We start from the raw sequence: 16,361 nt of genomic DNA, 5'->3' as shown, positions 1-16,361 counted from the left end.
ATGTAATTTCCTGTTTTTCCTACTGTATGACTCTCCTTTTAATCCCAATTTTGGGTAATGTGCTATTTTTTGATTAAATGATGAGACCTGAGATTCAGCAAGGAGAAAATAATTAAAACTATTTGTTTCACAGACTGTCAGCAGCTATTAGGGATTAGACAAATACAAATTAAGGGTTTTTTTTCCCCGAGCCATTGTTTGCAAAGTTCACAAACAATTGTAATCCTCTTATATTGAACACAGGTTTAAAAGTAAAGATCAGTTATGTTTCGGTCACTAAGGAGTTTATATAATTGATAAGCCCCAAACATTTAGATTATTTTTATATTCAAAGTGTGCTGCTTGGGAAACTCTTGCTTCTCAATTGTTGCTCCCTTACAGAGCTCAGGGACTAAAAACTAGCCACATCAGCTCAGCAGACGTTTGCAGAGCGAAGGGGGCTTTGCAGCTCGCCCCTCCAGCCGCAGGAGCGGCTCATGTCCTGGGCAGGGATTGTGGCTGATGCTGCTGCCCTCCCTGCCCCGAGAGCAGCCCCGCTCGCGCTCCTTCCCTGCAGGCCTGCAACGTGCTCTCACACCACTGGTTTGATGCCCCTTGCGATTTTCCTGCGAGAGCAGCCTTGTTTTCTGCCCTGCTCTAAGGGCTTGGCACTGCTTGTGGATGCACCATTTCTCCTGTCTTCTCAGATTTGGCTGGGTCAATGTACTGACGAAGTTTCACCTAATATTTCCCTCTTCTTCCTCTACTATCAAAAGGCTTGGGCTGGCTCCTTTCTTTGCTCCAGACATGGCTAAGAGCCATCTGCCCCAAGAGCTCATGCTTTGAAGGCTGCTCTCTACCCCTCCTTGGTTTCTGAAGGGGCTCGGTGACACGGATGGGTGATCCGAGGAGGGTGAGCCTCAGTGCTGGGCTGGGAACCCTCCTGCCCTGAGCCCCCCAGGAGACCCTCCTCTGCATGGCGTGGGGGCTGCAAAAAGGGATCGGACCCAACGGGCACGCTGATGTAGGAGCCACACTCAGTGAGGTTGCAGTGAGGGCCTGGCAAGAGACATTTAGGAATTTAGGAGGAAAAGGGAATGAAGAAGAGCTGGCGCTATCTGCGAGATTGTCGTGGGGCATGATGAAAGGGCAGGCGGAGAAATGGGTGAAAGTTTAGACTGCAGGCGTGCTTTGCATACCACCTAGAGAAACGGAGTCCTAATCTTGATTGGAACAATTCAATTCCGCTGTGAAGTACATATTAAATAACAATAGGCGGCTGCAGAGCTGTGCAGACTTGCAGGTGAAGAGTAGAATTTTAAGCAAGCTGCCGGGCGGCTGGGAGAGGCAGCGGGGAGGGCTGGGACAGGTGGTCTGCGCTGGCGTTCAAGCCTCTGCTCAGTCCTCAGCCTGTATTTTTACGAGTTAAAAGGAGTTACTAAACCGCAGCACAGGTCTGCATTAATTCAACTGGAATTTTTCCCAGGAAGCAGAAGTTTAATCATCTGGAGCATCGCTGTTTGCAGCGTATCATCGCGAGCAGGCGAGTGGGGAGGGCTCATTGACTGGACTCTCAAGGCAAACGGACGTGTGTAGCAAAATGGCATTACCAAAGACTGTAGTTCAATACGAGCTCCCTAAACAAAGCGAATTATTTCAGCACCAGATGAGTCCGTAACATGTATTTATTGAACCACAAAACCTCACAGTATTTGTTTCCCATTCTAAACAACTGCTCTAACCTTTTAGTCAAAAAGCTCTATGAATACAAGTGCAACAGAAACTCTCCTGGGGCGCTTAATAAAAAGAAAAGGTTAATTCTCACTGTGTTATTTTGGCTATTGATAGTTCTGAAAGTGTAAGTCTCTGGGTCATAGCTACCTATGCCCTTAATCAGTCCAGTATCAAAACCCTAGTCAGACGCTCTCTGCAGAGGCAGGAGCTGTCTGAGAATGAAATAAAAGGAATATGAAGATTTTCAGGAAGATTGTTGGGATTTTTAACCTTCTTGCCTCACTTTTTTTTTTTATTTTTTTAATAGCAGATTAAGGATAGACTTCGGTTGTGGGAGGGATTGAATGTTTTTCTCCTTTCCAGTTTTTCATTGTCCTCCTTCGGGTAATAAGATTTGACCATTCACTATGGATCTAATTTCTGGAACCTGAAGCAATTCTTCCTGTGACACAAGCCAGGACAGTCGGTTTAGTCATTCACACAGGACTGGGGCATACCGTGTCACCTGTACAGCAACATGACACTTCTGCTGTGACTCCTGTCATCCGGCAAAGGAAACAGGAGCAGGGGAAGGACCACATCTGTCACCAAATCCAGTCCTGGCCTTTGCTGGGGCGATCATTTTCACAAATGAATGGCTCCATCTGCTACCTTAGTGAAGGTTTACAAAACACCTTAGAAATAAGCCTGGATATTAAAATTAACAACTTCAGTGGATAGTAAATCTGGGTCTTGCTACTTACTAGTACTTAACAGTCTTCAGTATGTCCCACTTCCCGTCTTTCCTTCATCTGTTCCACTGGCAAGAACTGCCATCTTCGTTTTTCTCTCTCTGCCCCCTTGCAAATTAATAACCTTATCACCTCTCCCCAGGCTAACATCCCCCTCTGCACTTCGAGTACCAACCTGCCCTTCTTTCAGGCTGTTTAGCTGATTAAATGTGATGGGTTTAAACTCACGAGTAATTGTGTTCAAGATGGAAGCTTTTTGCTTCCGTTTCAGACATTGGGAAGCATTTGTGTGGCTGAGAGTTCGCATGTTTTCACTGTCTATAATGAGCTCTGCGGTAAAAGATATGATGCCTCAGATCTTGTCTGACATAATTTTAGAAACATGACTAATCTCGTTGAAATCAATGGTACTATTTGCCTGTCTAAAGTTGTACATGTTCTTTGGGGCTCTTCTGAATTTAAGCCATCGATAGGTTCCTTGGCGGACAGTAAAGAGCCCCAGGGTTGATTGATTTAAACAAAGGGATTTAAGTTACAGAGCTTAAACTCACTATCTGTCTACAAAACAAAAAGCTTGATTTGAATAATCAGATTCTGTCCTCCTTTGCATTTGCATTTCTAGTTATTTTGTTAAAAACAGGTTCATTCTGGTGAGTTAGTAAGCATTCAGATATGTCGATTTGCAACTGAATGCAGGCTTTGCCTTTAAATTTAGTACTTCTGTCGGGTAACTGAGAGGATAAGCTATGTAGACAGCTCCATAATTGTATGGTTTCAGAATCTATCTGTGATTTCATGACTTTAGCAATCTATTGTGATAGAAAATGAGAAATGGTAGTTTTGTTTAGAAGATGACTAATTTTTTTCTTTACTTTTTTTACAAGCTGCTTCCAGATGAAATATGAGTTTAATTAAAATGAAGAGCTGTCATTTTTAAAGGGTTTTATTACTTAAACAGAAATACCTGAACTTATTGGGCACATTTTTCTCAAAAAACCCAAGGACGTATAATCTGTAATTACTGATTTGAACTAACTAATTCTGTTTACTGTATCTGTCAGAAAAATAGAATTAGAAAATCTGAGCTGCTCTCACCTATTTCTATTCTTTCAATAAAATAACTATAGAAAATCAGTCTACTCTTCTTATTTTCCATCTTTGGAGTATGTCAGTAGGGACGGACCTAAATTAACCCCCTTGTTTATATCTTTTTTTGGTTTATTGTTCAAGATTAAATGCTGAAATTACCAGCAACTGGAATTATAGGAAACATAAATTTGCAGAATAAGATTCCTTCCCTCCCCAGCACTTTTATTTGTCTTCCAGTTTGGGCATTTTCCTCTCAGCTTGGGGAATACTGCAGAGCTATGATTTAAACACAGTAACTATACAGAAAACAGAAACCCAGACCAGATGGGGCATGGGAGTGCTAAATGGTATTTGGTGATCTGCTTGAAGCTTCTTCCTTCCAGGCAGCGCAGCCTTTGCAGGACTGTCACGTTTCAGTCCTGCAGAGAGGCTTCAAGCCAGCAAAAGGGAAAAGGAGATGAAGGCTGAGACCCAGGGTGAGGATAAGCGCTGCAAGGTGATGTCTCTCGTTCCATGCAGGAGCAGACCCATCAGCAGGACATGTTGCAGCCCAGCTCGCATGCTGCTGCAACATGAACATGAGAAATTTGGGGGAAAGTGTATTTTTGCTTTCATCTCCCCCATCTTCCCAGGCGTATTCTCATCTTGCGTGCTATTAATGCAGAGCTGTAGCACCCTGTAGTCATTTTGGGTTAGTTTGTGCGCTTTACTATTACTGGTCCTGGAGGAGAAGTGTCCTCTGCTGACCTTACCGGGTGATCCGGGAAGGGATTTGCACCTTCTCACCGGAGCCGCCTGGTTTCAGCAAGTGCCTCCAGCGGGCAGGTGAGAAACGTGGGCAGGCAGCCAGCCTCTCCCAGCCCCACCGCCCCGCTGAGCCCACGGGTGGAAATAGCCCCGCTGCTGTTTGGGGTGCAACATGGGGGTTGTAGCAATTTAAAACAGAAGAGGCTGTGAAATAGCTGCTGGCCTATGTAATTTTGGTTTATTTCATTTTGTCTATGTTCTGTACAGCCTTTGTGCTTTTTGATCTCATCGTAGTTCGTAAAGGTTTTCTATATTGTGGTTATCTTTTAAATATTTAGGTGTTTCATGCCTGTCCTGAGTGTTATAAGCATTAAGAAAATTAACAGTCCTCAAAAGAAAGTTGTGAAGTTGGAGATTAAGTGTCAGTTTCCATTTTCTGAGAAGGGAAAACGAGATACATAGGCAAGTGACTTGTCAAGTGTTGAAGAGTAAGTAAAGGAGTAGAGATGATGGTAGGGTGCTACAAGTCAGAAGTGGCCATATATCTTATGCCTGAAGTCTTGCGTTTTCAGCAAAAGCTGGCAAAGATGTTTTACTTTGCGTGAGCAGGCAGTTAATAAATTGTTCAGAGGTATATGCGCTCAGGAGCATCCTCTTCAGAGCCTTGCTGTGTCTCCTGCTCTGTGGGGCTGGTAAAAATACAGCTATCATTTCAAATGTAAACACTTCTGTGTGCTTTTCTGTGTTGTTTCATTTTGATTGCCAAAATCTGGCATCATTTGAAAGAACTGGGGAAACTAAAGGTGACCCACATAGTGATAGAAGATAATGCATTAGAGGATGAAACTTCTGAAGCTTTCATTGTTGGTTGTTGTTTTAAGTCCTCTTTAATTTTGATCCATTCACATTTTGAATCATATTTAAATTTTGGTTTCAACTAAAAAATTGGGCATATATTATTAAATGATGCAGATGTTCCAGCCACTACCTATCAAAGAGGTTGCTTCTCTAAGAGCTTTGTTGGAGGGACGAGTAGTCTTATGCTCTTATTCATATTTCTCAGATAGTAATAGTTCAAAACTTAGTAGAATTAAAGCCTTGCAAAGTTATTAAAAATAACAGGATGATTCCTTAGCATATATCTAGCATGAATACTAAGCTGTAATTAAGTATTCTTACTTAATGATAGATCAGTCTACATTTCAGAATGAAGAAGATTATATTGAATTGCTCACATGATACTGTAATTATGGCCATAGAGCTGGTGGTAAACAAATAAATTGCCTATTTTCCTTTACAAACACAGAAAAGGAGTAACAGCCTAGTGTGTAAGGCATCAAGATTAGGATTTAGGAGGCTCATTCTCTCCTCATCTCTTCTGCCTTGTGCATTTGCTTCAGTAATTCACTTGCCTGTCTGTGATTAGAAGTGTCGCAGAAAATCCCACATTACGGTGAAGATACCCAGGACGATTCTGAGTGATTTAAGTCAGGCATCCTCAGCAATAGGTAGCTGTGGGACATCACCTGGTTTCCAGAGGGCCGGTTAACCAGAGTGCCACGCTCCCAGAAGAGACTCCAGTGTTTTGTGAAGTACGTGTGCTCTCTCAGCTCTCTCCTCCTGTTATTGCCTGCCTTATTTCCTAGAGACTGGATGTTCTTCCAGCAAGTGACTGTCTCCGGCTGGATGTTTATGCAATGTCTGGGGCAGCAGGCTCCTATCTGTCAAATTTTGCATACTGTTACTGAGCTGAGTGAGGTAACAAGTGTAATGTAATTTGAGTGGCTGCAGCGATATCTCAGTTCTGGCTTTGAAGACATCGCTGTCTGCTGCAAAGCAAGCTTAGGGATCGGCCTTCAGGCAAAGTAATCTTCCTCAATGCACTTGACAAAATGAACAAAGGACTTGGTTATGATTAATGACTTTGACCCAAAGTTTCAAGTCCCTGCTCAAATTCAGTCATGTAAATTTGGGTTCTCGCTTCTATTATGAGAATTGCTTAAAACTAAACTTCGTTCTTCTAGTCCTCCATTTCAACGGCTTAGAAAATGCAAAGCAGGGATCCACAAACACTCCTGCTCAAAACACTGAGGTTATATTGCACTTCTAAGTGAGAGAGATTCGGCTTGAAATTAGACACATACATTTATTTTCGTGGTATCTGCCAGTGCATTCCCTGTTGAAGCTGCTATTTGAGGTCAATGGAGAGCTCTTCAGTGTGGCCCAGAAAGCTGGCCAGCCAACAGGGGCTTCATTCAGCTGCCTGATAACGTCGGCATCTGATGCTGTTTGAGATAACTCACGATGTCCTGCTTAGTCTGAAGCAGCTGCTTTGGAAGAGGAGGCTTCAGAGCCACGACCACTGTCTTCCTCAGGTAAACCTTTGCTCATGTTTTGAGTCTGACAGAAGAGCCATCCCAGGGCTTCAGAGTAGAGCTGCTTGGCGATTTTCCAGCAAAACAGATTTCTCACAAGGCATTGCTCTGGCAGAAAGCAAAGTGAAACCTTCCATCGCTGACTCCATCAAAAGTTTCAGGGGAAATCAGACATTCAAGGCTGCATTCCTGCCTGCTCCTTGGGCTCCCTGAGCAACAGCCTGACTCTGGCAGTCTTCTGGGGACAGTTCCTTCCTTCCTTCCTTCCTTCCTTCCGTGGGCTGGTTTGTCTATAGGCTTCCCAGCCACCGGGGGCTGATGTGAAGATGAGGTGGGGCTTCCCAGGCTGTCTGTGTACCTGGATTTTTTGGAAAGATCTTTCCAGAAAATTTGGGTTCAATAGAAAGGGAAGGAGAGATTTAGGATTTGATACTCTCTGTGTCTGTTTGCCAGCTATCTCTGCTTCTGTCTTTACAGTGTCTTGTGCTAGCATGCTCGGGGAAAAGCTTCTTTTTCCCAGAATAGGCATGAATTATTCATATTATAAAAGCTCCTTCCCTTCAACATTTTGTTATTTTTTTTTTAGTTTGAAAATTGCCTTGTGTTCTTAATTCATCAATGTTTCGTCTTTTATTATATATTCACATCTTTGATTCAGAAATTATTTCTCTGTAGCCACAACATTGTCAGGAGAAGGGCTTCACATTTTAACTCAGCCATTTCTGTTGGTAGCTGCTGTCTCTTTTAAAGATGAAATCTAAAGAATTTTATTATGGAGTGAATTTATTAAAGAATTCTCTTTGCCGCGAGTTGGGGATTGAAGAGAAATTAATTTGATGGTGCTGACTGAGTCTCTAGGGGGAACTGTATATTCAATAAAACATCTCTATCTCTTTCTGGTCTATAATCAAGGCAGAAATTGGATAGAAAGAGAATAATAGTGAGCCACATAGGAAAGAATAGGAGGAGAGAGAGAACGCAGATGGAAACCAGGGCTTTTGAGTGAAGGCAGAGATGTGTGAAAAGCTGTGCTGCCAGACCTCTCCGGCAGCTTTGGCTTCCTAGGGATCTGACAGTTGGTCCTGGCCACCAGTCTCACCAGGACTTACAGTCAGCTGTTACAGCCTTATTGATCAAAGGTTGCTGAACACGTCCTTACACCTGCGTCATGGTTTCCTTCCTAGCCTTTGTTTTCATACTCAGTGTTTCAACTGATTACTTTTTGGCTGAAATTTTCAAAGCGACGACCACATTAGGAGGTCTAGACACTGCAGAAGTTACACAACAGGCATTGAGCGCACGTAGCCCATGTCTTCACCAGGAGGCTGTGACGCTAAAGCAGCTCTTGTTACTTCACCTCAGAGTCTTGCACCCTTAAGTAACCTGGTTTTGAAATTATTTGGTAGTTCACAGATCATAGTAATCGGTGCTCCCTGGAACACAGGTAATTTGCCTCTCACAAGTTTGTTTGATTTAATATTCATGGGAATGCAATCCCAGCTACTCCATTTCTGACAGTTTTCAAACTGTTCTGTGTTGTGGTGGCTTCGTGTTTGTCTTTGTTCTTGAGAGTCAAGCAGTGCGTTAAGGGTGACTGGGTGTCACCCCGCCATTAGCTGCCAGCAAGTAGATGAAAGACTTTGCTGTACCAAGTAACAGTAAATTAATGTTCTCATTCTTGTTGCTAAGCCCCGCTGTGCACAAGCGTAGCACTGTTCAGTGATCCCAGAAGATCGTTGTCTTTCCTGAAGAAAGACAGAAAAGGCAGAAAACTCTGTATATACAGAGTTTTTCAGTCCAGAAAGCAAGTCAGTAACGTTTGCAAAACATTACCAGAATAATGAATGTAGAGAAAAATAAAGGAATGCTGGCAAAAGTGCCTGAGTACCCAGGCCCAGAAGATGGCCTGTTCAGTGCTTGCTGCGTCTTCCTAGCTGGAACCTGGAACACATTTGTGTTGCCAGCCAGAGACATCTCTTCTTGTTACTTGAACCTGGACTGGCCTGATGGAAACTCACCCATTTAAAAAAGCAAGGCCACAGAGCAAACACCGTGAACTCCCATGCCAAAAAAAACCCCAACCCTGAAAACTTCTTTAACTCATCAGCCCATGAGTAGATTTCCCATATGAACTGAAAAGTGCATGACATAATGGATGTGAGTACATGAGGTAGGACCACCACTACAAAACCAGTGTCGATGAGTGTTCCTACAGCAGTCTTCTTAACATTGCTGCTGAGGGGCATTCCCCCAATATTTACTGTATTCTGCATCACAAATTGTGTGGATAAAGGTGTTTTAACATGTTCTTCCTCAGCATTAAGCCATTTGCCAGCATACCAGGCAGTCCTGGGTGCACATCTGCCTGTTTGGCCCCTCATTCGTGTCCCTCAAAACGCAACTGCAATGTCAGTCATGGAGTTTGCCAGCTGTTTCGTACTCTCCCATCCTCTTTGCCCAACCTCCTCTCCTACCGTCTCTCAAGAGGGCAGCATCCTGAAATCATAAAGCACAAACCAAGTACAGTCAGCTGACTGTCTAGGGTGAGGGGAAGCTATTACAGAGTAAGTACTCCTCTGATACCAAGGGTTGTATCACTACTGCTTTTTCAATCACATGGTCAACGCTGTCAACCAATATAATTTGAAATATATGCATGTCATCCATTCAGACTGTTCGTCACAGTGTTTAAGGCTCATAGCAAGGTTCTCACTGTTTGCTGGTAGATACTGAAAATGGTACTGGGAAAATGAATGGATTGCAGAAGAGGAATTATAGAAGCTTATTAGTTTTGTTTCCTGTCCAATTTTCTGTGTTTTCCAATGGACATACCATACTGTCGGCCCAGGACTCTGAGCTATGCATTCAGGTGGAGGTGGAACTGGATGAATACATGGATTAACAAAGAAAGCACCACGAAGCCATCATGTATAACTGATGCAGACAAACGATTTCCAAAGAGTTAAGCTGTTGGCCTACTGTAGACAAATGGAAAGAATGTGACATTTCATGGCAACATGGCTGTAGGGACTGACTGTTGTCAGCTAACACATTTTGCAAGCATTAGTGCCTAGTATTGACAAGGTTATATGGCACTTAAAAATGCATTAATCAAAATGCATTAACTGGCAAGTCTTAAAAAAACAAAACTAAACCACAAACCCTCTTAGTATATGTCCCAGTTTTAATAGAACAGAATAGTCCATTTCATGCTGAGGGAATATTGTTCTATGTTGATTACTTACTATTGATGAATATTTAAAAAAAGAAATAGCAAAACTTCTGTAAAAAACCACCTTTTTCTTTGGGACTAGATAGCGCAAAAATAATGTCATTTTGTGTATATAGACTGCATTTTTCTTAAATAAGCTGGTCACATGCTATCTTTTCTCTCCTTCTTCCACAGCCTAGCCATGTAATGAGCAAAACAAAGATACATCATTTCAATCAGACCCTTATTTAGCGTTGAAGGGATACTGCAAAAGAAATTGCAAAAGAAAGTGAAAGACATAATTAATACCGTGATGAGCAAAAGGAATTGCAGATGCAGAATTTCATTAGGAAAAAGTCACGCAGAAATCAGTTTTACTTAGATTTGACAGAGGTATTAATTACAGTTGCTTGGATACTAATAATATAATAATTTCTAAACAAAAATCCAATTTAAAGAAAGTTCAGCACAAATAAGTTGGTAACTGAAGAGTGAAGAAGCATTGTGCTATTTATAGGAATCCCTCTTGTCTTGGGACAAGTCCAGCCAGTTCATGAACAAGATGTTACTGATCCTATATTTATGTATACTATTCTGTCACTGTTTGTTGTTTATTAATTTTTTTAAAAAAAATTCTGGCAATGTGTAGAGTATCCTCGCTTGTGATTTGAATGATACTTATTATCACTGCCTGTCTACCTGCAACTTTTGGTATAATACTTGAGAGTCCCAAAGACAGGAACTTGTTCCTGTTTGTGTAGAGCATCATGACAAACATCCTGGGATTTATAGATCAAGGTATTCAGCCACTGGTTGGTGATTCCTCTGGCCTGTTATGGGGTGCTCTCCTTCCTAGAAGGCCATTGGCATCAAAGGATGGCTCAGATGTGTTGCTTTGACAGTAGTCTCCTGCTTGTGGTTGTTCTTTTCCACAGGCTTTATGGTTCCTCCTCATCTTTTGATGGGCTGTCATGTGGTAAAAGAAGAGCTATGGGGCTCCCAGGAGAGTTGGCAACCAGGAGGGAGGCTGCCACTGCTGGAACAATTCATCCTGCTCCCTGTCCAGATAGTCATGAATTGCTCCAGGGGTTGCAACCTGCTGCCAGCTTCTTCCTTCCCAAGAGGTCCTCAGGTGCTGGTACACAGGCAGGACGTGTGCATGTGTCGGTGCGGGTTGCAGCTCATCCGTGGGTGTGTAGTAGATCTAACACTTTGGGAAAGAGTCTTGACTGTGTGTGGGCAGGTGGCTGTACAGTGCTTTCATGTAGGTATGGGCATGATCCAGAGGTAGAATCACAGCAAGTGCTTTTCCTCCAGCCTCTCAAAACAGGTAGGTCATCTACCCAGCTGGAAGGCCAGGCCACTCCCGCTGTAGGGTTTCCTTTTTGCTTTCATAAAAACAGAAAACATGCCAAAACAATGAAGAGATCCTCAAGTAAAGGAACATTAAAGCTTTCAGCATTAATTAAGCACTCAGAAGATGGGATAAGACAATTAATTAATCATACGTACGCAACTCAGCTGCACTGGAGAAATTGTTTTCCTTTAACTTAAATTATTATACACTAATTGCTTAATGTATTATAGTATATTTTTTTTCTTATGTGTTTAGATAATTGCTTTTAGCAACAACTAAATAGGAATTTTGCACAGAACCTTCTACTCAGCATATTAGATATGGTGGACGGGATGAAAAGCAAATTAAATCTTGTGAAAAGTTACATAAGCTGACCTTAATGGACAGTGACAATGTCACTGTGCTTATAGACTGGTCACAGTGTGGCCATGTAAGCACATTTATTTTCTGAGCCTGCTTAATATTTTCTTTGTATTGAAGAATAAGAAACAATTTGCTATATAAAATGGTTTGGTAAAGGTCTACTAGGGCTGCATGAATAAAACCCAACAACTGACTTTCAACTCGTACATAGCCTTTACTTAAAATATTTTATATTCTTTTGACTAGAATAGAATAGGCTCTGTCAGTTGGAAGGGACCTACAACAGTCATCTAGTCCAACTGCCTGACCACTTCAGGGCTGACCAAAAGTTAAAGCATGCTGCTAAGGGCATTGGCCAAATGCCTCTTGAACACTGACAGGTTTGGGGCATCGACCATCTCTCTAGGAAACCTGTTCCAGTGTTTGACCACCCTCTTGGTATAGATGCCCTGTGGTGGGGAACTTACCTGACATATCATCAATAAATAAAAATCTTGATAAATCCTGCATATCCTGGGAGACCCTTCCCACTGAATTAGCCAAGGCACGTGGTATTTCTGATGCTGTAGGAAGATCCGTACAGACCAGTCTCTGAGGCTGTAGAGAGCCCTGCTCATAAGAACATAATCACACAAATTCTGCCCACAGACAGTTTTTTTAAAGCATTTTAGTTTTGAGCTGTTGTCATTAAGATTTTGGAGTCATCAACATTGACATATATCCTTGTTTGTGCTGGAGACCTGTTGAACTCACGAACATAATGTCCAGTGAACCACTGCATGAAGTAATGGTTTATCTGTGTCACTAATTTTTTAAGTAAAGCACAGCAGTACAGTAAAAAACTTTTGGTTTCTCTCTGTCATCCAGAATAAGTTATATAAAATATGAATGCTCATACTCATCGTTGTTCTCCTACTTTACAGTATTAAGATATTTTATATTGCATCATAGCTGATCATGATAGTGGCCACTATGTGAGCACATGGACTCCACCTTTTTGGAGTCTTCCTGATCCTGAGGAGAATTATGCATGCACATAGCTTTATGTTGTTTACATAATCTACTGGATGTGAGTAGCACTGTTTTCCATAAGATAAAAAACAGTGAAGAAGTGGTAGTAGAGTACTAAACTAAGGTAAATAGGCACTTTGTAAGTGTTTCTATATAGAATCTCACAGTACAGTCATCTTCTTAAAAACTAAAAAATATTCTAGCAGTTAGCCGGACCTGACTTTTTTAACGTACTGACTGATATTTAGCTGAGAGAACAGCCCGTTGGATGGCTGCGTTACCCTCTTATTTCATTTGGTGGCATTTGGAACAGGACACGCTGTCTCTGTGTGGTAACTGACGGTAAAAGCTGGCTATTTTGTGGCCACTGAAGGAAAGAGTGGTGGTGTTACCGCTCTTTGCAGCCTGTTGACATCAATAGTTTTTCCTTCAGCTTAAAGACCTTTGATCAAGGGCTTGGCATGGAGTGGAGCATTTATATTGGAAGCAGTGGAGCTCTGTGCATGAAAAGACCTCAGCAGGACGTGTTCTTCTTTCAGCAGTTCACTTTTGGGGAACATGCCTGTGGTCACACAGGGAATGTGTTTCCCTGGCAGATAGTGAGGCTGCTCTGCCTGGGCAGTAGCTGGAGAGATGGGGATTTGGGTAACCTTGTCTTATTGTGTGATTGTGTGACATGGCTCTAACTTATTTGAAATGAGACCAAATGCCAGATGCATCAGATAAATTAATTCTTTCTAATAAGTTGTGTTGCATTTATTGCACAGTGAGAAAACAGAGGAGTTGTATCTTTTTAAAATATCAGAACTTTGTCGCAAAAAGCTTCAAATTACTTAGCTTATTTTTATTTTTTTTTAATAGGGCACTGATTGACCTATTCAATTCTGTCTCACTCATCAAGTGACTTCTTCAGGAAAAGACATCCTGTCAGGTGCAGCAGACAAACCTATGAGCAGCATTGCTACTGTTAATGACTCAGAGAATGACTGCAAGGATTGTAAAATCATACATTATTATCTAGCAGGCATTGATCATAATTATAACACTGATAAAGACAAAACATATCAAATATTGTGTTTTAAATATGCCCTTCAATGAATGAAAAAAAATGCCATTGAAATAATTTCAGTGATAGCTGCGTGATCCTTCTGAATGCAAAATGGAAATATTTTGCATATCTTCGGGATGAAAGGAGTTACCACTCTAAGCTATTCACTTATTAATTTTCATTTAATGCTCATAGTATATCAGACATTATAGATCTTTCACCATTTTGCTTTATGACACTGCAGAACCCTGATAACTATGCTCTGTGTAAAATGTAATTCCCTGGTTTACCTGCCTGCTGGGATTGGACTGCAGAATCTTCATTTGCTGCCATGGTTTCCATGATCCTTTGCTTGTGTCATATTGTTCATACAACGAACACATTGTGCATGCAGCATAGCCTTCATCTTCTTAAGGCAAAGTAAAGAGCCTTTCATCCTCGCAAAATGAATAATTAAGCTAGGATTTTAATATTTGTGTTTGCTTTGGGGTTTATTAGCTCTAACTGTGAAAATGAAATCAATTATTTTGTACGCTCCATCTGACTGGCTCTTGAAAAAATGGACCAGGGTTTTCCATATACCTGTTCTGTGGTTTTAAGCTAGCACTGTGGTAGAAATGGACTATACTCTTCCGATTGAATAGCTGGCGTTTTTATCATTACGGCTTGAGGTGTGCGCAAGGACCACAAGTGTGGTGCAAAACTAAGGAGGCTGATTGTCACTGGTAAGGTCCTATGGTGTAATGTAATTCTTCTATTGTACATGCCTTGCCTGAATTTGGGGTTTTTTGTTTCTGCAGACTCCGGAGGAAGGAGCCTCTACAACCATCTATGCAGCAGTATCGCCCGAGATGGAAGGAGCTGGCGGCTGCTACCTTTACAATGAGGAAAGGACAAAATCGGCTGACGTAGCATATGATGAGGAGCTGCAGAGAAGGCTCTGGACAGAAAGCTGCAAGATGGTTGGAATTTCTGATGAATCCAGCAGAGTTCTCTAGAAGAAGCCAATTCCAGCTGGGTAAATGAAATGCATTGACAAGCATCTTAGGTGAATTCTTGCAGCATCAGTCATCATCCTGGAAATCACTGTTCAGTCTAAAGGCAAACATGAACAGCTCTGTTCTTCACTTGAACCCCTAGTCTGCTAGGGTGTGGGGGGAATATTCCCACAGAAAGATGTAGTGGTTGGTTTTAAATCTAACCATCAGTTTTGTAAATCATGATGTTTCAGTCTGTGATTAAAATACAATCTTTAACCTTGTGCAGAGTTGAGTTTTCATTTTTTGTTCAACAAAAAAAAAAGACTTTACCTGGTGAGCACGTTATGTCTATGGCATGTTGAACTTAAGCCACCTTTGTACATATAAGTTACTCTTTTCTAATCAGTTTTAAAAGTTGCAGCTTTTTTTCCCTTAACCTTCATTAATCTTTAAGACACTTTATAATGAATGCCCGCTTGTTCTAATGCAGACATTTGGCAGTCATGATCATTGTGTTCTTTCTGTCGTAACATTAATTTTATACGTCAACCTTTTATCCAGAGGCACTAACTGAAGGTCAGAACCAAAAAAATGTAAATAAATAAGGTCTTCAGACGGGATATCGAATGCAGTTGTTTTCAGTTCGAGTTCACCTGTCCTTTAAAGGTGAGCCATAAGAACAAGGAAGGGATCAAACATAATAATGGCAACACTGGTTTTGGCAGAGGATGCAGTTGGCCTGTTGTCTTGGCTGTGGGCTAAGATTACTTTTCTCCTGAACCTTTGTAAACTTGCATCCACAACTTCTTGCATTTTCCTTTGCAAGGAGAGTCACTCATCTACTGCCCATTGCATCAAGAATCACCTCCTTTCATTGGTTTTGAACCTAGTTCATATGAGTTTCAAAAGTAGAGTTCATGAATTGGAAGAGACAGCAAACAATTAATGCCTGTCCACTTTTTCCACGTTGCTAAGGGTTTTGGAGACTTGCAACATGTCCCCCTTAAACTGTCTCTTTGGCATGTTGAAGAGTAGCCCCTGCCTACTCATCTGATATACGCAGCAGCAACAGGATATTTTCCCTTTTGTTATGTATTTCTTTCCTAAAAATTCCTAACATGTTTGATTTTTAATTTTATTTGACTGTCTCTGAGTATGGAGCTATTCTTGGTAAAACTATTCTTGGTAAACCCTAAGATTTCTCTTCTGAAGTGGTCAGTTCAGATGCCTTCAGTTTTGAACATGCTTCAGTGTGTATAGTTTAGGGAACTCTACCTATGTCTGCCAAAGTGAAGCTTCAAGAATGCTGTTCACATCCATGGATTAAAGGTCAAAACAGACATGTGGCAATATAAAGATTGTCTGAGTTTCTACAAGCTCGAATAACTGAAGGAAAATAACGGATTGAAGATAGACACAACATTTTAATGGGGAGGGTGATAAACCATGAGAATAATTTACAGAGAAACTTCCCCTGGAATTTTCAGTCAAGTTTAGAAGTCTCCCCAAAACATCTAGGAGGCTCTGGGGAGACCTTATAGAGGCCTTCCAGTACTTAAAGGGGCCCTGCAGGAAAGATCTGGAAGGACTCTTTATCAGGGAGTCTAGTGATAGGACAAGGGGTAACGGTTTTAAACTGAAAGGAGGTAGTTTTAGGTTAGACATTAGGAAGAAATTCTTCCCTGTGAGGGTGGTGAGGCACTGGAGCAGGTTGCCCAGAGAGGCTGTGGATGCCC

At 41.6% G+C, this 16,361-nt stretch overlaps 1 protein-coding gene across 2 annotated transcripts in view; it reads left to right on the top strand.

Moving 5' to 3' along the window:
• The window catches only part of DHRSX (dehydrogenase/reductase X-linked), a 169,830-nt gene extending 154,924 nt beyond the window's left edge, over positions 1–14,906 (top strand). For both annotated transcript variants that reach the window (XM_049834504.1, XM_049834503.1), the window contains one exon: positions 14,446–14,906. In XM_049834504.1, coding sequence (XP_049690461.1) covers positions 14,446–14,643 — 198 coding nt within the window. In that variant the 3' untranslated portion in view covers positions 14,644–14,906. The remainder of the gene's footprint in view (positions 1–14,445) is intronic.
• Positions 14,907–16,361: the final 1,455 nt, after the last annotated feature.

Source organism: Accipiter gentilis, chromosome 31 (genome assembly GCF_929443795.1).
Source record: "Accipiter gentilis chromosome 31, bAccGen1.1, whole genome shotgun sequence".
NCBI lineage: Eukaryota > Metazoa > Chordata > Aves > Accipitriformes > Accipitridae > Astur > Astur gentilis.
Note: the sequence above shows the minus strand (reverse complement) of the source record. Positions and strands in the feature narration are given on the sequence as shown.